The 24,500-nt window shown below is 39.6% G+C and overlaps 1 protein-coding gene across 1 annotated transcript in view; it reads right to left on the bottom strand.

Moving 5' to 3' along the window:
- Positions 1–24,500, bottom strand: part of Iqcm (IQ motif containing M) — a 433,038-nt gene that overhangs the window by 343,811 nt on the left and 64,727 nt on the right. Inside the window, exons 2-4 of the mRNA XM_051168995.1 lie at positions 13,965–14,041; positions 8,270–8,352; positions 6,004–6,268 (exon numbers count right to left, since the gene is read on the bottom strand). Of these exons, the coding sequence (XP_051024952.1) occupies positions 6,004–6,268; positions 8,270–8,352; positions 13,965–14,001 (385 nt within the window). The 5' untranslated portion in view covers positions 14,002–14,041. The remainder of the gene's footprint in view (positions 1–6,003; positions 6,269–8,269; positions 8,353–13,964; positions 14,042–24,500) is intronic.

The following is a 24,500-nucleotide window of genomic DNA, read 5'->3' as shown; positions in this document are numbered from 1 at the left end:
ACTCTTCTTTACAATAGGAGGAGAGCATTACAGAAAACTACAACCTATGAGCTGGGTTGTGGAGCCCATTCTCAATGGATACATCTAAGAAACAGTTCCTGCATGTAAGGTTTAGTGATTACTGCAGAAGAGGGAGCATAAAGATTATAAGAGCAAGAGAAACAGAGAATTTGCCCTGACACTGTGTCTCCATGTAATTTCAGAAGCTACACATATAAAGCCTCACCAACATGACTGCCTGAATATGATCTGAAGAAAGACTCCAGTAACCATGCTAACATGGAAGGAAGAAAGCTTGCAAGGTTTCAACCGCAGCTCATCTCTCAGCAAGCATTGACAATTCTATCACTAAGGTCATTTTAAGGCAACATTTTAATGCAGTTGTCTTTAGAAATGGTAACAAAAAGGGAGAATAAAAGAAGCACAATGGGTGAGCTATTATAAGAATCTTTCATGAGTTGACCATTCTGTGAGGATATGGCTGCTTAATTATCTGAGCTTGTGGAATAGTGCGGGCACCCCTCTGCTTTAGAGAAGAAAACACATTCACCAATAACTCTAACATCCTGCCCTGGCTGCCAAATGTCAATGTTAAACCCAGCTCATGGGTCTCCTAAGACAGGCAGGATTGCAGACACCTTTAAGTGAATCCGGTCACGACAGCACTATCTGAAATGGCTGGAACGAGACTTGAAGCAACCAAACTTCAAGTGGTATATGCAAGTATTTGACACAACAGTCTACATACAGTGGTATGCTGAAGCCAGCTCCTATCTGCTCTGGACAACCAAGCATACATATCTCCTTTTATCTCCTGTCATGAGTGAGAACACACTAGAGCACTCCTGTCACGGATGTCAACAAATGTCCCAAACCACGAGACTTCCTTCCTCCCCACCTCGGAGGCAGTTACTAACCATTTGCTGGCATATCACGAGCTGCAAGACCCTGTGTCTATAGTCAGGTCACTGCTCTAGCTCAGTGATGAACCTGCCGCTGCGTTGGTTTGTTTCGTTGGCTTACTTTGGTTTAGATTTGGGCTTGTTCCCCACGTTGAAAACCCCATTGTCTAGAGCATCCTACTACTAATGTAAGTTGTTTGCACTCGTTTGTTATACCTTAACTCAAATATGACCCTCGGTCCAGTCTAACTCAGTTGTTATACTCTGTGATTATTTAACTGATATTTTTTTCCATCTGGTGTAAGAGTATTATAGGAATATAACTCAGATATAGTTTTTCTCACCTATACAGCCTCTGTACTGACCTTTGTATATGTGCTGAATTTCTGAACAAAATGTCAATCATCCACAGACATTTGTAAGACAATTTAAAAGTAGTTCTCATGCCTGCAAATGCAGAGAGCCACACATGGAGAACACAAAATTTACTGGCATACATCACCTCCAGCATTAGCCCTGAGTTCCAACAGCGCCATCTAACTACAAGAAATTGAAGGAATATATTACAGATGAGTCCCAAGGAAGAAAAAGATAATATCTGGTGAGTATCTACCAGTCTCCTCCAGTCCAGCCTTCTGCACACCAAGTATCCACTAATTCTTGGTCCCTGAGGAAAAAAATGCTTTCCACAAAGGAGACAACCTAGAGTTCACTGAGGCACCACATTCAGCTCTAAATCCAGGTCTGTCCGATGCCTTAGCATCTCTAACAGACAGAGATGTGGTTCCTGTTAGTCTAGTGATGTGAAGACCAAGTCCAAAAGTTATCTCCATCTTTTCCCTAAATCACACAGCGTGCAAGGGAACCACAGGGAAAGTCTCGTCAGCAAAGACACAACAGCCACTGGTCCCCACAAGGTAGGAAACCTGCTGTGGCATTGCTACAAAGGCTCATCGGGCCTGGAGCAGGAAGTTCAGTTATTCCCTTCTTAAGGTGCTCTGGATCCAGTCCCTGGGAAGTTTCTGACTGGTTCCCCAGTCATCTCTTGCCATTATCCTCACTGGAGGATACTCCCTGCAAGTTATTTTACTTTCGAACACTCATTTAATCTAGATCCATAGTTTCTTCAGTGAGGAATTTTTCCTTAAAAATTGGTATTTCTTGGTGGTGCACGCCTTTAATCCCAGCACTCAGGATGCAGAGGCAGGCAAATCGCTGTGAGTTCGAGGCCAGCCTGGTCTACAAAGCCTGTCCAGGACAGCCAAGGCTACACAGAGAGAACCAGTCTTGAAAACAAAACAAAACAAAAAATTGGTATTTCTGATCTGTTTGATTCCAATTAATTCTACGTGCCAATAACGACATTCAGAGCATCTTTTTTTCCCCCATAGTTCTAAAGCACACTTTATTTTCTCACTTTAGTCTCTCAATGGTGACTGCCCTGGGGTTTTCTAACATAATGGGATAGCTTGGTAAAGATGTTTCCTTAATAGACTTTTTGTTGCAATGCTAATTATTATTGGAGATATGGATCAAAGGCAAAGGCTAAAACCTTTGATTTCTCACTGCAAACTAGGTACTTTTTCTTAGTTCAGCTCTTCTTTTTTGTATTAACTTTTAAAGGCAACCAGGAGCACTAACACTTTAGCAATGCTATTTCTGAGTGACTTCACCTAGAGCTACAACACTCAGTCATGTTTGACCTGCTTATTCCTGGTAGTGACTCAACCACTGCACAAGGTGCGCCCCTGGCCTTTTAAATAACTACACACTTCACTTACATTAATGGCTTCATGTTGTTTCTGAGTAGAAATCATTAGAGACTCGACACTTGCCCTCTCTTTTATTCACTATCTTCCTGTTGACTGATAGATCACTCCATTTCTCTGATATCTGTAGAGTCTTCCCTCTTATTTCCAACCCCCAGGTGCCGCCATCTTTACTTAAGCTATCCTATCACATGTGAAGAATTTTCTTCTCACTAATCACCATGCCTATAAAATGCAGGGCATCCCTTTCACTGTTGCCTGTAAACATTCCAACCACAGTTTTGCCTAAAAGTATTTCGATTATTTCTCTACTTTCAGGTTAAGGTTCAGTGTTCATCAGTATCTTAGACACTAGATATTGATGAGCCCCTAAGACCCCCTAGTTATCAGATGCCAGCTTCTGTGTTCACCCCATGCTCACTTTCACATTACCTAGCATCAGGTTCACACGGGGTTCTCTGCCCAGACAATGTTCCTTCTTTCTTGTATTATCAAATATATATCATTCAGAATTTGCCAAACACTTTAGAGTTCCTACTAATACGTCCCTGACTTCCCAGTCTGCTGCGATATTCTCTTATTGACGCCAAGACAGCAAACTTGCTTCTATTCACAGTAACATCCATACTGTAATCTCATGTTTCATATGTCACACCTCATGCAAGTCACATACAACATGTATGAACATCTATATATGAACTAGTATAGTTTTATCTCCTAATACTTTAAGTGATTAATAAATGGGCATTTTGAACAAATGCGTGAAGCACACAATTTCAGTACATTAGTGACCTACACATGAGAGAATTATTTGTATTTAGCCTTCAACTACTGCTCTCTTAAGTACCAACTCCCTAAGGGTTATCTCAATATGCATGCCTACTTAACAGACCTAAAAATATAATATTTTTAGTTTCTTCCATTTCTTTCCCCACCTGCCTAATTTTTTAATTTCCCCTGATATGGTTTGAATGTTTGCCTTTCCAAAATTCATACTGGAATCTAAGATTTAATGTGATACTATCAAGGTATGGGACTTTTGAGGACTGACTATCTACCATGAGGGGACATAGATTTTACATACACTGGAGATGTATGTAACAACAGAAACAGACTATAGAATACTCTGAGTTCTTTTCTCAATTCAATTATGTATGCTCAGTTTTCTAGTTTACAAACCTTAGCATTTCCGTGCCTCCACTTTATCCTGTTAATGTTTTAAGAAACTGTTTTTCAAGCTTATAGGCTTCTAATTCTGAATTTATTGACCTATACTTACAGAAAGAATAGCTTCAAAGACATTAACAGGCAGAGTATGTGAAGTGAGTTGGTTGTTTGAATGAAAGTGATGCAGCATACAGACACACACACACACACAAACACACACACAGGCTCATATAGTGGAATACTTGGATCCCATTTGGTGGAACTGTTTGTGAAGGATTAGGAGGTGTGGCCTTGGTGGAATAGGCATGTCACTGAGAGGGCCTGCATATTTCAAAAAGCTGGTATCATTTTCAATGTGGCTTTCTCTGTCTTCCCCGTGCTTATGGATTAGGCTATAAACTCCCAGATATTGCTCTAGGAACATGCTTTTCTGCCTGTTGCCATGCTTCCCACCATGATAGCCAAGGACTCAAAGCTTCTAGAACCATATGCCCCAGATTTAATAATTTTCTCTACAACTCAACTAGGTCATAGTGCTAAGCTACAACAATTGAAAAGTAAGTTAAGAAAGAGATACTCTTTGGTCAGCTGAATTGAGGATAAAAACAATAAATAGATTATCACAGTGCTTTTCTGAGATTTTAATATGTTAGTGATCAATGAATATCCAAGGAGGGAGCATAATGTTCAAGGTTTGTTTAGGGGTTGTTGTTGTTTTTGTTGTTGTTGTTGTTGTTGTTTGTGGTAGTTGTTTGTGGTAGTTGAGAGAAAATGGCTCCTGTAGGCCCACAGAGAGTGGCACTATTAAGAGGTGTGGCCTCGTTGAAGTAGGTGTGGCTTTGTTGGAGGAGGAGCATCAATAGTGGGTGGGCTTTGAGGTCTCAGAAGCTCAAGCCAGCTCTCTTCCTGCCTGTGGATCCAAATGTAGAACTCTCAGCTACCTCTCCAGCACCATGTCTACCTGAACGCTGCCATGCTTCCCGCCATGTTGATAATGGACTAAACTTCTTAACCAATTAAACCAGCCCTGATTAAATGTTTCCTTGCTAGGAGTTATCATAACTATGATGTCTCTTCTCAGCTATAGACACTCTAAGACACTGTTGTTGTTTGCTTGCTTTTCTCTGCTCTTATCTGCTAAAGAACACTTGTATCGAGGCAAATCACTCAGGACTAATGTGCTAAGGAATACACTCAGGCACACCACACACATATTACACGTCACTGCCCTGTAAGTCTGGTACTGGGTCTAATACTCAGGCAGCAATGTTTATACCTAACATTGATCTGTGAGTCTTTTAGCTTTTGTTTCCCCAGTTCTGAAAAGTGTCTGACACAGAAAAGACAATTTTGTTGAATGAAAGAACTATAAACAGGTGGATAATTTAGTATTTTAGAAATATCTATGTTAACAGGAGGCTTTGAGTACTATAATTAGAAATGTCTTACAAGGTCATTTATTTAAGCTGTTACCATAAAGAAAACAGTATCAAGTTTGCTTAAATGGAACCAAGGCTTCCACCTTACTACACTTCTAATAGAGAATACAATTTTTTACTATTGTTTGCCTTATGAAAACTCTACATCTTCAGTATTCCATTTAGGGAGCAGGGGAACATCATTAAGAAATGGGTTGCCTGGGGCCAGAGAGATGACTCAATGGTTAAGAGCACCGCCTGCTCTTCCTGAGGTCCTGAGTTCAATTCCTAGCAACGACATGGTGGCTCACAACCATCTATAATGTAATCTGATACCCTCTTCTGCAGATAAAGCACCCATATGCAATAAATAAAATAAATACATCTTTTAAAAAAAAAGAAATGGGTTGCCTGCCCTATCTGTCCCTATCAGTAGAACTTAAGCTACTCAGTACCAGGGAAATAAACATCCTCACATGATCTTTACTAGAAAAGAAAAATGCAACCAAAGGAAAACACATGAGCAAGTTCTGGTCCTAAATCCCACTTCCCTGTTAGGATGTGCTTTACACAGTTTCAGGTGGACCAAAGGTTGGAAGCTCTAGTAACTGTCCTCCTTCATTTTCACAGCTAAAACTCAAAGTTCTAGGCATTCTATGAACCAGAAAATTGTATTTCAAGTCACACAAAAAGTAAACAGTTCCATATGTTGGCTTACCAGTTTTCTTGCCTCCATTCAAAGCTTACCTTTTTGGAAAATATCTTCAGGCTGGTACTTCTCTTTTATATTCGAAACACGCTGCTTCTTTAAGGAAGTTTCCTGTGAGGGCTCCTTTAAAGGTGTGCACTTGGAAGCGTCCGTGGCATAGCTAATGCTTCTGAGTACCGCCCGATGCCCTCGAGCTACATCAAGGACTTCACTTTTCTTAATCTCAAAAGGTATGTATTTGCCAGTTTTCGGTTTTTGGTGTTTATTTTTAAAAACATCTATAGAAGTACTTTGAGCCTTATTCTATAAGTAAATCAAAATTTAACATTTTAATATTCATTATGTAATATAGTTGCATAGTAAATTTTACAAGTTCTATCAAGATAAAGGCATGTCATCACTGACTGCACTATCCACAGTGTCTCTCTATAGAAGGCATTTACTTCAGTATGCATGACAGTCATCAATGAAGCCAACACTCTAAAGCTATTCCCAAGTGTCAATGTTATAATCCACTTCAAAACAAAGGTTAATTTTACAATAGCAACTTCCACCTTAAAAGAGACATTTTAAAATACAGGCACACAAACTGTCAGCCCAGAAAACATACAAACAAGCAGCATTATGCAGACTAGATAAGCTATATTTAGGAATATAAGAATATATATGTAGGTATATATATATATGTGTGTGTGTGTGTGTGTGTGTGTGTGTGTGTGTGTGTGTGTAGATATATATGTGTGTATGCCTGCAATAATAATAGTAAAAAGACAAAAATAAAAAAAGGCCATGAATTTGAAGGAGAGCAGGGAAGGGCATATAGAAGCATTTCAAGGGAAGAGAGAAATGTTACAATTAAATTATAATCTCAAAAATTAAAAAGTACAGTCTCAGAGTCTATTTTAAAATAATTTTCAAGTTTAATTATTTTAACCACTTTTGAGTACTCTTAACTGCCTATAAAATTCCCCAACCTTTCTCTGCTAAATTAGAAATCAGTCAGTTTATATGGAGGTACACCTTCATGAAAACCATACTGATAGCAGGACATAATTTTTCAGATATGTTTAACCCTGTTTCTTACTTTTGAGCAGCATGTGCACTAGGAAACTAATCTCACTCCAAATCTGTGAGGTGTGCGTGTCCACACAGCATCTGCTCTACAGACAGACAGAGCTGGTGACAAAGAGTCAAATCAATCACTGTTGGTTGTAGCTGTTGCCAACTCAAGATGTCAGTAAGATTTTGGTGATAAGTATTATTTTTGCCAGATAAAATAATAGGGAAATGCTGATTGTCTAAATTACATATAATTCTTAAAGCAGGTTAGATTTCCAAGGTACATATCTAATCCTGAGCACTTACATCCTGTATAATTTGCCTACTATTCTAGAGGCAATATATTTGAAAAATAATTTAAATTTTAGAGGAAATGTTAGAATTATTAGTAAACAATGTTATATGGTTAAAACTACCTATGGTCGTTCTCAGAAAAAAAAAATCACTGAAAGAAACTAAAAACAAAAGACAAAACCAAAAACCATAAGCTAAAAGAACAATCTTATTTTCAGTAAAGGAAGAGCTGTTAAATTCTGTTTAAAATCTAAATATTTGAAACAGGGGTGCGCACACAGTAAACTATCCTTAAGATCCCTTCCCTCGCCTGTGTACTTAAAGACCCATCATCACCATAGCTGCCCAGTCTTCAAATTTCCCACCTGCTCTGCAAAGCCTTTCCTCCAAATTGTGACCCTCATCTTTGTCATTCTTTCCCCTTCCACCCTTCCTAAAACTTCACAACTGTCTGCCACTCCGCAAATCTCTGTTGATCCAGGCACAATGCTTGTGGCTGGAGATGCACTGTTCAGAAGAGACAGGCTTCCCTCCAGGGGCTATACACTGGCCACAGAGAGTTCTAATGCAAAGTGACACGGGAGAAGGTGCAAGTGCACATATCATGCTGAGACCACATGAGAGATGTATCTCATGGTGAATTTTTCATTTTAGTTTTGTCTATATAGTGTTAAGGGGATAGTTACTTAAGATTATAAATCCAACACTGCTAAAATATACTAAATGTCAAACTAAATACGCACATAAAATCATTTGAGTAAGTGATAAAATCTTTCTTTTGTATGTCACCAGAACCAGCTTCATAAAAGCTACTGAAGGTGCTGTTCTCATCCTGCCTTGGAGCCTATCATATATTAATGTCCATTAAATACTTTGTGAAAACCACTATAGAATTCAAAAGTATGTATTCATTTTTCTGAATAAAGTGTGTTAAATAATACAAAGCATTACCTCATTTACTCTCTTGTAATGTTGGGCAATAAGAGATTTTGCTTCTTGCAAAAAATCTTGCTGGGTGGTTTCTAATACAGGACCTAAAATAGAAACAAAAATACTTTTTTATGGAAATGATATGCTTTATTTGTTTGGTTTCTGAGACAATGTCTCTAGCTGCCTTGGAATTTGCAATTCTCCTGCCTCAGCCTCCCAAGGACTGGTTAAAGTAATTACTTAACACTTTCTTAATCAGGGTGATTTTGAAAGGTATAATGATCCTTTTATATAATATCTGCTGTTTTTTTAAGCCCAGTTCTTGGAATAATGAGCTGAATGGTATAAATATTAAATCACTGAAAAACTAAAGAAAACACAAACATGAAATATCCATCAACTTTCAAAATTCTTTGAGTCTAATCTTATTAAAATATTAAAATATATTTTGGGCATAAAAATATTAACTCCTATCCCTGTTGAGCAATGCATATTATTACACTTTGGAAAGCATTTAACTTATTATTTGTTGATAAAGTAACAATTACAAAATAAAACACCTCAATAACTCTGTGGGACTAGTGTGGAAATAATATTTATACCTAATGGTCTGTAGTATTACAATGATTGCGCTTATCTCACTTCTATTTTTCCAAACCATTTAATTTCCTCTGACCAAAGCTGCCTGTGAACTCTCTGGCATCATGCTCACTCACTGTGGTCCAAGAGTCCACCCTTCAATATGTGCTTTAGAATTATGTGATTTGTGTATTAGAAAGTATTTCGTAGCATCCTCTTTTTTACATGGACTCAATAAAATTTAAAAGTAGCACCTATCCAGGTTAGCTTTCCATCTGCTCAATGGATTCCCTGACAGCTCTATCTCCTTTGTAAGGCTAAAAAAAAATCAAGGTTTCTGCTCTCTTCTTTAAATTCACACAGATTTTAAGCAATTTCAAGGAATTTGATCTACTCAAAGTGAGAACATATGAGATACTTCCACACTACCTGAATTAGTAAAACTATGAATACTGTTAACATGGAATGCTCAAGGGGCTGTGAGGACACTAGGACCCTCCTGTGTTGCTCATGGAAATACAAATACACAGGGAAGTAAGCAGCTTGGAAAAGGTATGGAGATGTTTATAAAGCTAAAAATATATTTGCTCTGTGATCTTGAAATTTTACTTCCAAATATTTACTACAGAAAATGAAAACATGTTGATAAGAGACTTGAATAAGGTTGCTTACAGCAACTTGCTCATAAATCAAATTGGAAGAGGCTCACATATGAATCAGTAGGAGAATGGAAAAACAAGCTGTCTTATACTTATGCAATGAAACTGTTGGCCATCAAAAAAAAGAACCAAACTAGTAACATGTACAGCATGGAGGTAGGTCTCAAAAACAGCATGTCAAGTTAAAATAGCCTACAAAAATAGAAACTTGCTGCATGATTCTCCTTATGTGACATCCTACATTAGATAGTAGCTATCTGTGGTTAAAAAAAAACAACAACAACAATGAATCTTCTATTGGGGCACAGTGATTGAGAAGTAGCTAAGGAGGAAAGTGAAAGAAATACCTGAGCTAAAGATACTATTCTATGCCCTAATGGGAACATGGGTTGAGCAAGCATTTGTGACTGTGTTAGCTCATGAAATGTACACCTAAAATTTCTACATTTTACGTTAACAATAATGTGCTTGAAAAAATGTCCTTGCATGTCTGCCCAAAACACCACACTGCTATTTGCTATGGGCAGTCATGGACCACTGGAAGCTGTTATAACCAAGTGCTGAGGAATGGAACCCAAGGAGATTTAGAAATGCAGGAATGGAACAACCTGACAGTGGTCAGCCTTCAGAGTCCTGGGTTAGGAAAGGGAGCAACTAAAGCTATTTTGTTGCGATGAACAGCACACAAGTGGTCCCAGGATGAACTAGCTCCCCTCTACTATATACAGAAGTGCTGTTAAGTCACGGCCAGACTCAGATTCCTCACCCTCTTGTATCCATGGGTGTCTGTGTCTGTCTAAGGGCTGTCATTGGTGGCCTTTTTCTCATTACAAAAAAAAAAAAAAAAAAAAGCACTCGTTGAGATTCATGCACGCATTCCTGGAGAAATATCTAGCACTGGTGAAGACAGAGCAAACACTAGTGTCCCCATTCAAAGCCCTAAGAGTGCTATCCCCACATGTAGAACCTGCAGTTTCATGAAACTGCAGCTAATCTGCTTTGAGGACCCCTGTAGTTGAGCACTTTTTTCCTGAAGAAATGGCACTGGCGGTGAGCTCTATTCCAGTTTGGCTCCAGGCTTTTCCTTTGCTCATTTTCATAATGATCCTTTCCTGCTTCAATTTTCATCTTCCGGTTAGCCAAATTCCCATCGTTTCCATGGCTATGCATAAATGGAAATTTTTATTAAATAAAAGTATTTACCCTATGACCTGATTATTTTCCTTCTAGATGTTTACAGAGAGTGGAAACATATCCATTACAGATGTGAGTAAGAACACTCCCAGCACCTTGCTCATTATTCAGATCACAAGGGTGCATATCTGACCAATAAGACACAGGATGGAGAAGAACAGAGGAACTGACTGACCCATGAGCAGGTGACGTACCTTCACAATTTCCCATTCTAAAAACGGTCACCTGCCTGTAGCATGACAAACCGAATAATTAAGTCACCCGTTTTGCTGAAAATGTGGCCTTGTATAAACTATCAAGTGTCCATTCAGCGAACACTTTAGAGATACTCCAGTGGTCAGTCACAGGGGACGCTGAGCTACCGGGAGCTGGGGGCTCTGCTGAGGGCTGCACAGGCTCCAGCCTTCTGTGTCACTTGCTGCTCTTTTCTATATATCCGCTGCTCTCCTTGATGTCACACAGTCCCTATGAGGACAGCAGACTCCCGCTGACGCTGCTCACCCTTCTAGAATACATTTTATTGACACTTCCACTCTAGGCTTGTCAGCCTTCACCTTGGTTGTCGTTTTGACGTGCTGGCATTTCAGTTTTTCCCTTTGTAACTAAAAGTTAGCTTTTGACAGAGGCGATAAATTCCCAAGATACCATTTTTTTCCTAGCTGGGCTCCTTGTGGACCTCTTCTGTCCCTGATCGTTACATGATCCGACCCATAGTACCTGCTATCTCCTTTGAACTGTGGAGAAGCCCACATGCACTCTGGTCCCCTAAAGGCCTTCTTGGGATCAACAAGTTTCACCACTGCATCCCGCTCTGCTTGGGCCTTGAGATAGCTCAGTGGAACCAGGCCTATGTTTGATCATAAAACAACAGAACCGACAATCAAGGCCAAGATGCAATAATTTCACAGGGATCCTGCGGTCATCAGCACGTGCTGGTTCAAGCTGGCCTTTGTTGTCAAAGCTGCCATGCCAGCTACGCTGATTTCTTCACTAACTTGAATCAGCTTGAAGAAGAGTTCAATTCTGGAGGCAGCGTAAGATGGTTCAGGTCTCAAGACAACGGGAAAGGTCACACTAGTGTCATTTCTTTATTCTTATCTAGTTCAAGGGTAGGTCTATGTTCAACAAGTGAGTCTAAACATTTGAGCAAGGAAACCATTCTGATATCTATCCAGTTAATGTTTGAGGGGCCAACTTCCTCGCTACAAAAGGATGAGGATATCAACATGAAGCATTTGTACATCTAAGTGCACATAATAACTGAAATTACAATGTTGTCGCTGCTATTTCTTCTACCTTAAGACATTTATACTTAATCACATTTGTAAATACAGACTCACCACGTACAGAATAACTTTGAAGAAACCCCACTCCTGCTATGTTTTAATTGAAATTTATTCATGAACTTAATTTTACTATCTTAAGTTTTAATTTTCTCATTGGTAAAATAAGGATAATATGTCCCAGAAAGCTGTTAGGAGAGTTGATTTAGATCTTATCACAGACCATTTAGCTACAACGCCTGATATGTAAGTTTCCCCACTGACCTGTTATCGTTGTATTGTTTTCATTGTACTAAAATGTTTCCTATCCATGTTTGAAAAGATAATTTCATCAATCGATTCTTGTTTTTTCAATAGCAAAAAGACAGTCAACCTTCTAATTTAGTTTAAATCAGCTGAATAATTATAGATATTTATCTAAAGTTAATGAGTTATTATGTCTACAGACAACAAATGCCATGTTTGAGATTCTCTGTTACTAAAAACATAGGTTATTAAAAACAATAACAATATTTTACAACAAAATTAAGTTTAGGTACTGAAATGGTCACAATAAACTGACCTGAAACATGAGTGCAAAAAAATATTTCCAAGGGAAAAAAATAAGTACACACCTCTGATCTCAAGCTTTTGCAGGCACATAAAACAGTTTCATACATTAATCTTTTGAACGTCTCGTTCTCTATAGAGACAGGGTTGAATGCTAGAAGTGTGATGTTTCTCTTACTGCACTACTGGGTCTATATGGTTACTGCAGCAAGCTTCGGAGCAGAGATACAAAAAGAAAATCTGTTCATGGAAACTATGACAAGGAATGAGCCATCGCTCCATATAATCACTGAGCAAGCCTTTTGTGCATCCAAAAACTCCCAGGGCCGTGCAAACATATATTTTCAAAAACCATAATATGTAACTTGCTGCACTCAAAAGGCTTCAGTCCTTCCCAGTTAGACCTCATTTTCCAGAAAGGCTTTGCAAATTTTCACTAGGAAGATAATGAAAGATTTATGGTTGCGTGGGTGGGACCATCTCTCATGTATAGTCTGAGTAAATATCAGCTGGTTTGTGTGTCTGATATCACAGGATTTTGAAAAGTTACTGTCAGCTAAGCATGTTGGCACATGCCTGTAATCCCAGCACTTGGGAGGATGAGGCAAAAAGTTTGAAGCCAGCCTGGGATACAATGCAAGACCCTGTCTAAAAAAGTGACAAATAAAAATATATTAAGCCCTTAGGCACACTGAAACTTGATTCTGCATACACTCACTAAGGATCTACTAAGTGCTATACCCTTTTCAGTGCTAAATGGGTTACTAATTGCACCTGTGTTCTAGGTACTATAGTGCTTGGGGTGATAAAGAATTTATAAACAATTTTCATGACACTTAATAGGAAATATGCTAAAGTAGAGAATAGCATGAACTACCACTAATTGACTCCCGCAGTGTATGAATTTTTTTTTAAACATAAAGTCTTATATTGCATTACTGGAGAAAAGGTTTAAAACAGAAATGTCTCCAGAGAATTAACACAGTGAGTTGGATCCAAACTCAAGCAGTGGTGTTAAATCTCTACTTCATTAATTTCATGAGCTGTGGGAGCCCCCCCCCCCTTCACTCAAACTGTTTTACATATTTAATCTCCTACTAAATTTTCTTTTAAAGTAAATAATCTTTGGCTAAACTACATATATTTAACACGTAAAACCAAAATATTTCAATATAAAGGCACATGTAGAAAAGGACCCAATCTAAACAGGCAAGAATGAACAGTGGCCGGTCGTGGGCACTCTTAGTGGCACCAGCCATGGTTTAAGCTGTGAGTAGCCACACAGGACTGGAGAATAACATGGCAAGCCTTTCTGTGTTACATGCACACACTGCTGTAAGCCATGAGTAGCACATCGCTTGTTCTGGGAGCTATTAAACTATAAGATAATATTCTTCAAAACATTTAGAGTACATTGTACTGCACATTAATTAGGTAGGCATGGGTACTCACCTTCTACATTTTTAGGAATAGCTTCTGCAGCTGCCATGATGGGCAGATGTGATGCTCCTTTTGAATGATGAATTCCACTGTTACATGAGTGATAAAGACATGGTGGTTATTGATTTTAGCCATTTCTTTTATATACAAACAAATAAACAAAGTGAATAACACTTTTATATGCCATGCTTCTGATCTAAGGCATTGAATGATGCTCTCCTCCTTGATGGGTAGGGATCTAGTATATGGAGTGTTTGAATATTTATTATTACCTAACTGGTTCCAAACAGCGTGTACAAGGGTTTGGACATCATTAAATTTGTTCCCAAAGTTTTACGCATTGGAAGCATGGCCCTTAGTGTGGCAGTGATAATGGGAAAGACAAAGAGGAACTCGTAAGATGCCTTTGCACCAGATGGAGTATGCAATCAGGATAGGGTGAGGCACTACTAGTCCGGCTGGCTTCCTGTTCCTGAGGTGTGACCCCTCACTTCCTCCTGCACACCCACCATGAGGAATTCAGCCCAGAGCGTCCCCACCGAAGTCAGGATAAAGCTAGCATCATCGTCTTGCAGCTCTGAAACTGTGAGCTAAATGAAACACTTTATCACTTGGGCCTCAAACATTTCATTTATAGCAAGAAAACTGTAAAGCCTGCTTCAACTACTGCCCCACATTTCATAGGCCTGAAAATAAAATTCAAAGAAATGAAATAAACTGTCCCCGTAAATAACTATTTTGTGACATAAAAGAACTCAAGCCAAATATTTGAGCCTAAGACAGCATGAGAGCTCACTGAATTTCATTACTTTCTTATTAATACTCAATTCTTAGCTGGCACACACCATACACATCCCAGCTCTGAGCTTAGTTTATATTAATCTTCAGCTTACAATGTCTGCTTTCTTTCCATCTCTTTCGTGAGTTGTCTAGTCTCAGTCACTTATCTCCACATTAAGTATCATAGTATGCTGTCTATGCTATCTGTGTAAGGAGCTAAAACCCAGAGTGGTATTCCCAAAAGCCCTATGGCCCCAAACACACTGCATGTACCTTCACAGCAAAACTATACTAAAAATACTGGAAGTCACGTACTGCTTGTCCTCAACTCTAGACGAATAGTGAAATCACCTGGGAAGTTTTAAAGGACATATCAGTCTGGAACAGAATGAAGCACCCATGTTTGAAAATGGTGTCTAATTGAGTGGCAGAAAAGGTGATGAATCAGAGAAGATTTGACAGGATAGGATATGCTCAACTCTGATGAGAAAAGAGAGGAAAGGGAGGTTACTAAAGATGCCAGTTTTACCAGGAGAGTAATAAAAAGATGGGTTGCAGAGAGAGAATTCAGGTGAAGATGGAACAGGCAAAAAAAAAAAAAATAAGAAGAAGAAGCCAGATGATTAGAGTGGATTGCCAGGTTAGTTTGAGGTCAAGCAGAGCAATTCTGGGCCAAGAGAGAAGCCAGGATAAATATGACAGCTGGGAGAAGAGTTTGAGCCAGAAGAGCTAAGTGGAACCAGCCAGCCCAGAGCTCAGAAAGAACAAGTAAGGTGAGCTAATTAAGTAATAAGTCTTTAAGGCTGAAAAGACTCTAGACCTAGGTTAGATTGTTCGGAGGCTAGAAGCTTCCAGGACTAGGCCTAGGTCAGCAGAAGGAGGCAATAAGCCTCACAGATAACAATTGAGACGAGAATAAAATTACTTTTACGCTGTACAACTACAGAATCACTTCCATTGATGCAAACGACTGTGCGCTCAGTGGCTGCAAGGTTATAAACAAGAATGCTTTGCAGGGCCCCACAGAGCCTCTTGTTCTAGACTTTAAGTATAATTGTTCAGTTGGCTGACTCAACCAACAAGCTGTGAAGAAGTGTTCAAAACCTATTAAACACGTTGGGGATTATTGGAATAAGTGTAAACTTTGCCCTATGAATGTCATAACTATAATAGTCACAAATAGAGACAAAGGGATATAAAAGCTTTCCTTGGCTTCCACCGAGGGGAAGAAACCATTGCAAGTGTATCTTCAAAATCCAGAATGTCTAGAGAAAGTATTTCTCTGATTGTCAGCATTATTCTGTAGGCAGGAGCACAGACTATATCCTGGGTCTGCTTAGTCCTGTAAGTAATCCTTAGTAAATGCAACACAGCCCCTCCTTCAGCTGGTAAGAGCCAGCCTCGTCTTCTGATTTGACTAATTATTATCTTCACATATTTCAATATAAGAGAAAAATTAAGTTGATTTGTGCTCCTTCATTTTCTTATTTTTATCTTTATAGAAATGGATGTCTCTGAAGCTCCTTGCTGCTTCACCTTAATTCAGTGTGCTAGGAGTGTCATCCCATATTAAATTGGCTGGCAAGAAAGATATGCCACTGTCCTTTTGATGCAAAAACTCACTAAGCATTCCATGGGGCACTTTCACTGCAATGTCCCACAAAACCAAAGAACATGGGGAAAACTGAGCCAAGAGATAGGTAGAAGGCAGCTGCAGATGGCAGAACTGCTGAGATATTCACACAATGAGACAAAGTGTTAGGAAACAGGGTTCTTGTCCACTTAATGTACATTACAGACAGTTATGAGAATCCAAGTGTCTCCAGGAATGTGTCTAGTACCTTCCTGTACAAAAGATTTGCCATCATCAATTTTGGAAGAAAAGGTAAATAGAAATTAAAGATCACAGAAGTATTTACCAGGTGTTACAAGGAAGCCTATAACTCTGTGGAAGCAATGTTATAAACCTGTGAATGTGACTAGTTTTAAATTAAGATGACAACTTCAAGGACTGACATTGAGATAGAAGGTTAGAGAGCCACTAGGAAGGGTCGGATGATAGTAATGGTGAGATCATGATGGATACCAGCCAATCAAAACAATCTTGCTCTGAATTGTAGTCCTGAGAGAGAATGCTATAAAGACGAAATGAATCAGAGAATGTGTTTGGGTGAAAGACACAGCACAGAAAACACAAGTTAAGGATGTGGTGGTGGCGCACGCCTTTAATCCCAGCGCTGGGAAGGCAGAGGCAGGTGGATCGCTGTGAGTTCGAGGCCAACCTGGTCTACAAAGTGAGTTCGGTACAGCTACACAGAGAAACCACCTTGTCTCAAAAAACAAAAAAAGAAAGAATGCACGTGGGGTAGCGGGCAGTGAACTGTGTGCTCAATTGGAGTGAAGGACCTGGTTTTCGGCTGCTGAAATAAACTCAGAACTATTGGCTTTTGTTTTGTTTTATTTTGCCTTAACATGATATTTAAATAACCAGTGTAGCTTTCAGAAATTCAAGAACCTTCTTTTCTTCCTGCAATGCTGCCAGTACCCAGAACAGGGCCCAGCACACAGAAGTAATAAGAAATGGATGTGGACTGAGAACTTGTGTGACAGCATGCCTGGTAAAAGCCCCCTCCCTCTCACGCCTACCTCAGTGCATCCTGGGAACACATCCCTTTGCCCTTTCTCTCCAAGTGGATGTGATGTAAGGCTCTCCAAACTGGGTGACAGGAATGCTTAGGATTTGTGATGTCATCCTTGTAGGATAAAAGGCAAACAGAATTTATTTCCTACCTTACAGCCACAAAGATGATGACTGGTATGAGTTAGCCATGGAACCTACCATCTAGGCCCTTAAATGTTTCCCAAAGGCCTATACATTAAAGGCTTGGTCTATCACCTATGCAAGTACCAGGAGTTGGTGGGATTTCCTAGTGGGAGGATGTCTGGGCACTGAGGCATACCCTTGAAGAGAATACTAGGACACTAGCCGCCCCCCTTCCATTTTCCACGAACAAAGCAAACTTCCTTTATCATATATTCCTAGTTTAAGGTACAATGTCACCATAGACTGAAAAATATGGAGTCAAGCAACTGTGAAAAGAAACTCTGAAGCCATGAGCTAAAGTAAAATTTTCTTCTTTACAAATTGACTGTAAGTATCTTGAAAATCCTGCAAGGCAATAGAAAGATGACTAATATGGTGTCCTTTATAAGGGAGTATTTGGGGCCAAGAACTGATGTGCAGAGCACAGCAGGATGCAAGGAAGTGGGCCATGCTTTAGGAACCTGGAGAAAGTGTATATTACAAGTACAAGAAAGTATATATTACAAGAGCAAATGGCAAAAATATTCATTTCTCCCCCCGACCCTCCATCCCAAGCCTCTAAACCTTCAGCCCTATTTTCACATCTACACTTTGTCCTCAGAAACTTTACCCATATCTACCTGTTCCTGAAGCTCTAGGCCTCGAGTCATCTTATGTTTTTATTTGCTAAATTCAATCCATCGAACTGGGCGTATCGTTATTCTCAAAATACAGCTGCGTCTCACTGTCTTCCTGCTGCCTCAGACATAGCCACTTCCCCCCTCCACTAATGCAGCTGCTTCCTAACTCAGCTGCCTGTAGCGTGTTCCAGATGTTCTTCGCACAGCAGCTCTCATCTTCTAAACAGTGGGCCAGACCACTTGCTTTCCACAGACTCTGATTGCATTTAAAGACGTGGCCTTTGCGTGGGCTCTTTGTCTTCTATAAAGCTAAGCAAACGTGAATGAGAAGCTTGGCGCTGCAATCCTAAAACTCCACAGCTCTAGAGCTGCGTCACTGGGTAGGCTTGACTTGTTTTAGCTTCATTTTCCCTCATCTAAATGATAAAATTGTTGGGATGGAATTCTTTTAAACACCCTTCAGATTCTAAAACTATATTAGTGCATTGTTCTTATTGCATTTTGGTATCAAAAGTAAAAGTTGGTTCCAAACGCCAGAAATTAACTATATGGTCAAGACGGTCCACCTTTCCTTTGTACACTTCCTGCGTTCTCAGAAGCTCCAGAGCATAACATAAAGGAAGTAGTGCAGGCCAGACCTCCTGCGTCACGTGACTCTCCACAGCCCTGCCCACTACTTCTCATGCCAAAGCTTCTGAGGACTCTCTCATGGTCTGTTCTGGTCACGGTTTCCTTTCTTTCCTACACTTTCCTCGGATTATCAAGTGTGACGGTCTGTCCTTACTGTCCACTGGACTAGATCGCAACCACTCAGAAGACACACCTGGAAGCAAGTTTTTGAGGAAGTTACTGGAGAATTTTGAGTCTCAAGATCGATCCATCACGAACGTCAGTAACACCGTGCCAGGGACTGGGGTAGCAGACAGAATACAAAAGAAAAGAAAAGGAGACTCGGTCACCACCTGTGTGCGTGCTGACTGTAGATATGGTGTGACCAGCCACCTCGTGCTCTGCCGTCCCCGCTGGAGTCATTCTCACCAATACGCCATCTGTGCTATTCCCTTAGACTACAAGCAAATGTAATCCCTAAATTACTTTTGTCAAGTATTTTCATATTCACACAGAACAATTAACTAATTCCAGAAAGAATATGAGATTGTTCATTTTCCACATTTGTTTCCAGACATCGCTGTCAAGCCTCTGGTTCATTTAAATTGACTATCCTATCTCATAGTGACAAACTGCAGGCCTAAGAAAAGAAAACACAAGTAAGGGAAACTAAACAGCTTCCAGCCGGGACCACTATTACTAGCAAATAGTAAGCACATAAAATAGACAAAAGTATGCTAGATGACAGGAAGATAAAATATTATAAATCCAATTAATCCAAGAATCATAAGTGGCACAGAGCAAAAATATTACATAAACGTATGACCCTAAATGTCAGGCAAGACAGGAGCCCAGGAGAGCTGATGTACTGTATGGAAAACACATTGCTCTCTGATTTGCTAACCCAGGTTAATAGGTTGTCCAGAACCAAGAGGTAAGAAGGAAAAACATTTGAGTCATTGGGTTACTCATACCCCAATACAAATCATCAAAATCCCAGAGCTCTGTGGTCCCTGCAAACTCAAATTCAGTCCCAATCCTTCCAATGCCAAAGTACATGATCTTTGCCAAACCACTCGATATTTCACAAACAAGGACACTTCACCTATATTTTCATTAAATCACAGAAGGCAATGGAGACAACAGTTGATCGCCTGGCTGTTGTGATGTGAGAGGAGCTCAGAGCCTCCCCAGGGCGAGCCACCTTAACCACCACTCAGAGCCTCCCCTGGGCACACCTCCTTAACCACCACTCTCCAGGGCTAGAGACCTCCAGCTTAAACTGTTTCATAGGATGGTGGTTACAGTCAACTTGATGACGACGGTCGAGCAACAACACATTAAGATGTTTCAAATATTTCCATTCTTATACAAAATATTTAAATCTTTAAACCACAAAAGAAAATTATTTGTTATTATCTTTGTTTTTATTTAATTCTGAAATCATTTAAAAAGGAGATGTTAAACCAAGAATTTATAATCCCCTCACATTACGTTTTGAAGCATTCTGCTCGATTAAATTGTAATCCTTTTTCATCCTCTGTCTTATTATAATGGTTAAAAGGAGACTGGCCAAGGAAGCAGGTAAGCTAACTCAGGTCCTCACCCACCCCCCACCCTCACCCCCTCCCCAACTCCTCTCCTCTAAATGTAGTCTCACCCACAGCTGAGCTACAGACCACCTGACTCAGCCTCTGCCGTGCCCCCCCCCCCCCCCCCCCCGCTCCCGCCCCAGTGAATCACACAGACTTTCCCCTCCAAATTTCCATCCCCCACTCGTTCTATTATCCCAGGCCTCAAATCCAGCAGGCATTCCCTGGGGATTCAATAGGTCACTCCAGGCAGGAAAGCAGGGACCCTACAACAGATCTTTACATCTCCACAATCTCGTCTGAATCCAAGTCCTGATTTTCACCAACAAATCTGTAGCCGACTGTGTGATGCTGCCTTCACGTCCACTTTGACCCCATCTAAAACCAGTCATGAAGACCTTCTCCTCCATCCTTCCTCCCCATTCATCCTCTTATCCCAACTGTATAACTATCAGGAAAAACAAAATCACCACACTTGTTAGTTTCATTGAAAAATACTAACAAATATTTAAAGAAGGAGTTAGCATGAGTGTGTCTGTTCCAGAATACAGAAGAACAAATACAAGCTTGTTTTACCAAACCAGAAAACACAGTCAACTATAATGACAAATTACAATATCAAAAAAAGGACCATAGCCCCAAGAGTAGACACAGAAACTTTTAACATAATAGCAAATGCAACAGTATTTTTAGACTATATGCCATGATGAATGAGACTACTCCAGAGTTAATACTCAAAATCAAGTAACTAGATTCACTGTATAAACTAAAGTAAAAAAAAAAAAAAAACTGCATTATCTTATCAACTGACCCACTAAAATTATGACAAAATTCAATACAAATTCATAATGAAGAAAAATATTTTTAAAATAGGAATAAAAAACTTCATTTTATAGAAGGTATGTATGAAATATATATATAGTTGACTTGAATAATACTAAATACAGTGTTTTCCCTACAATGGAAAAAGTTGTCAACAATTTCTGTTCCTTTACCCTTCTCAAATGATAAATTAAAGTCCTAGCCAGAACACTCAGATAGTATAAACAAACAGAAGATATATAGATGGGCAAGGAAGACATAAAACTCACTTCTCATAGTTGGAAGACCTATGTTATAGACCCAACCTACAGATCTACAAACTAAATTAATAAGATCACATGCTGACAGATAAAGAAATGAATGCCTCTCTATAATATAGTGATGAAACTGCAAATACCAAAAATTAACATATAACACAATTTACAACACTCCAAAAGCAAGATAAATAAATGGATGTAGACATTACAAAGCATAGAAAGAACTGATTACACATGGTGATGAAAGGACGGGAGGAAGATGCAATTGAATGGAAGGATAGACCATCACTGTGAAGACTACAGTAAAATTGCCAATTCACCCCTAAAATTAGCACAATTGTTATGAAATTACTTGCTAAGATTTCCTGCATGAGTGGATGAAATTCTTCTAAAATTTACATGAAAATTAAAGGAATCTAGAGTCATTGAAGGAAATCTGATGGAAAAGGCAGAGAAGCCCTTCCTCTCCTCCAAATCCCATGTCCCACCCACCCCCAGGCCGACCCCCATGTCATCCCCTGTACTATACCAAAACCTTCCCCATCTCATCCCCTGTTGTATAGCAACCACCTGCTCTGGCCTCCCCACCCTCCTACAATCTCCTCCCACCCTTCCTCCATCTCCACTGGGTCAAACATATCTTCTTCAACCTTCCTAGTCACAATTCATCCCCCTTTATCTCTGCCCAAAATTCCAGTAGACATTCCTTAGGAACCAGTCCCAGTCTTTGGGATACCCAAGCAAGTAGGACAGCAATGCAGAAAGGGAGCTTCCGGCCTTCACTCTCCTTCCTCTCCTCCAAATCCAAAGCCCAAGTCTCAGGCCCAGCTCTGGAGCAGACTACCTGATGTGGCTTCTCCACAGCCTGCCTCCATTCCCAGGAAACTAAGCAGATTCTGATGTAACACACACCTTTCCTCCCTCCTGTGGGTCCCCTCTGAACTTCCCCTTTCTAGTCATCCCCATCCCTAAGTGTCAGATCCCAATACCTAGAAACACATTTTAATCAGAACCTCCATTGGCCATACCTGGCATGATTCCAGAAGCATCTTCACTGGGCAACACAATCACCACACCCTCCTAAGAACAAGAAAAGGCAACAGAATCCAAAGAACAAAACCCCTGCCCAACAAAGACAAGACAAGCTATCAGAACGTAGAATTACAATCTTCCCAAACCCAGATGCATAGACACCACAGTAAAACACAATAATAGCCAGGATAATATGTCTCCACTAGAGCCAGCGCCCATGCCACAGTAGGCCCCGAATATTGCAACATAGCTGAGCTACAAGTAAGAAACCTTAAAATGGGTTTTATGAGCATGACAGAGGTCCTTAAAGAGGAAATGAATAAATGTATTTTATGCCTTACAGTTTTGTGTTCTCGTGGGATTCCTGAGTGTGCAAATGAGTTGATCACACCATCTGTACCTCTTTGTTTTGCCTTTTCTTGAGCTGTTTCCTTCTGTTTATTTATTTTGTCCCATTCCAATGTGTTAGTTTTTGTCTTATTTTATTTTATTACTATTCCTTAGAAGCCTGTTTGATTTCTAATGACAGAAAGGGTGTGTTCTGGATCAGAGCGGAGGGGAGGAGGAACTGGGAAAGCTGTAAGCAGGATATAATATGTGAGGGGGAAATCTATTTTTAATAAAAGGAAAAAAGACTTTTCTGAGTCATATTTGATAAGCCATGGAGGTTTTCTGTCATCTTACATGATCAGTATTTTATTACAGTGATATGTAAAATACGATTTGGTGAGCTGGGAGGTGGCACAGTCACTACAATGTTTGCTGTCCAAACATGAAGAACATGATTCAAACCCTCAGGTTTCATGTAAAAGGCTGGACATGGAGGCAAACGACTACTATACATGTCTATAATGCTAGGGAAGAGGAGACAGGGGTTTCCCTGGAGCTTGCTGTCCAGCCAGTCTAGCTGAACATGTCAGCTCCATTTCTGTGAGAGATCTGTCTCAGAAAAGTAAGGTAAAATGAGATTTAAGGGAAGACACTCAATATTTATCTCTAGCTCCCACTGGAGATACACAGGCACTCACATACCTATACACCAATGGCAATAACAAGCATGCACACTGAAGCTCCCTGAGCATCAGACATCACCGGTGACAGATTATGCTTGGGCTAGTGAGATTCCACCTTCACTCTACCCCGTGGCTGAGCAGAACGACTTGCGAAGAATCAAAGGAGGTATGTATTGTCATATTCAGCCATACTTGAGAAAAATGATCAACTACTCCAAAGAGTTGAAACGTTTCATTTCAGTCTTACATAATCTAAAACTAGAAACACAAACATATAAACGTGCTGTGACAAATCAATAAAATTAGAAGAAGAGAAAATACTGGAAAAAAATTTTTTCCAAGGAAGATTTCCAAACAGGAAAGAAGTAAGTGAAATGATACTCGGAATTTATTGCTATTAGGGAAAAAATAAGCCTAAAAGCTACAACCACATACCCAAATAAACAACTCTTTAAAATTACCAAATGTTGACAAAGACATAAATCAACTCAAATCAGCTCAGACATCAGTGCACTGCCTGTGGGAATAGTAACTGGTTATCTTTGTTAAGCTAACTGGAAAAACCTTCAAAAACTAAATCTGTACCTGCAGACTGGCCCTTCTGACTCCTTATAGAAAGCTTAACACCATTGACCAAAAGATACATGTAAGAACCATCATGGCAGCACTATGTAAAGTCAATATAATAGAAAGAACACAAATGTCTACCACCAGAAAAATAAATGATCTGCAAGTGGAAAATTTGCAGCCATGACACTAAACTGTTAAAAAAGAGGACAATTGATTCACACATATAATCTTGAAGAAAGTACATAAAGAGGATATGATAAATTCTTTAGTTGGTATAAAATTTAAGACTAAGTATTATAACGTCTGAGGAGAGAATTTACTGTCTCATGTGAGGTTATAGAACAGCTTCCAGGTTCTAGCAGTTTCTGGCAATCATGGAATCATGGTTTACAATGTGTTCCCTTTGTAAATATTTATTAGTCATTAAGC

The sequence above is a fragment of the Acomys russatus genome, chromosome 26, assembly GCF_903995435.1.
Source record: "Acomys russatus chromosome 26, mAcoRus1.1, whole genome shotgun sequence".
In the NCBI taxonomy this organism is placed as follows: Eukaryota; Metazoa; Chordata; class Mammalia; order Rodentia; family Muridae; genus Acomys; species Acomys russatus.
This window is presented reverse-complemented; position numbering and strand designations above follow the sequence as displayed.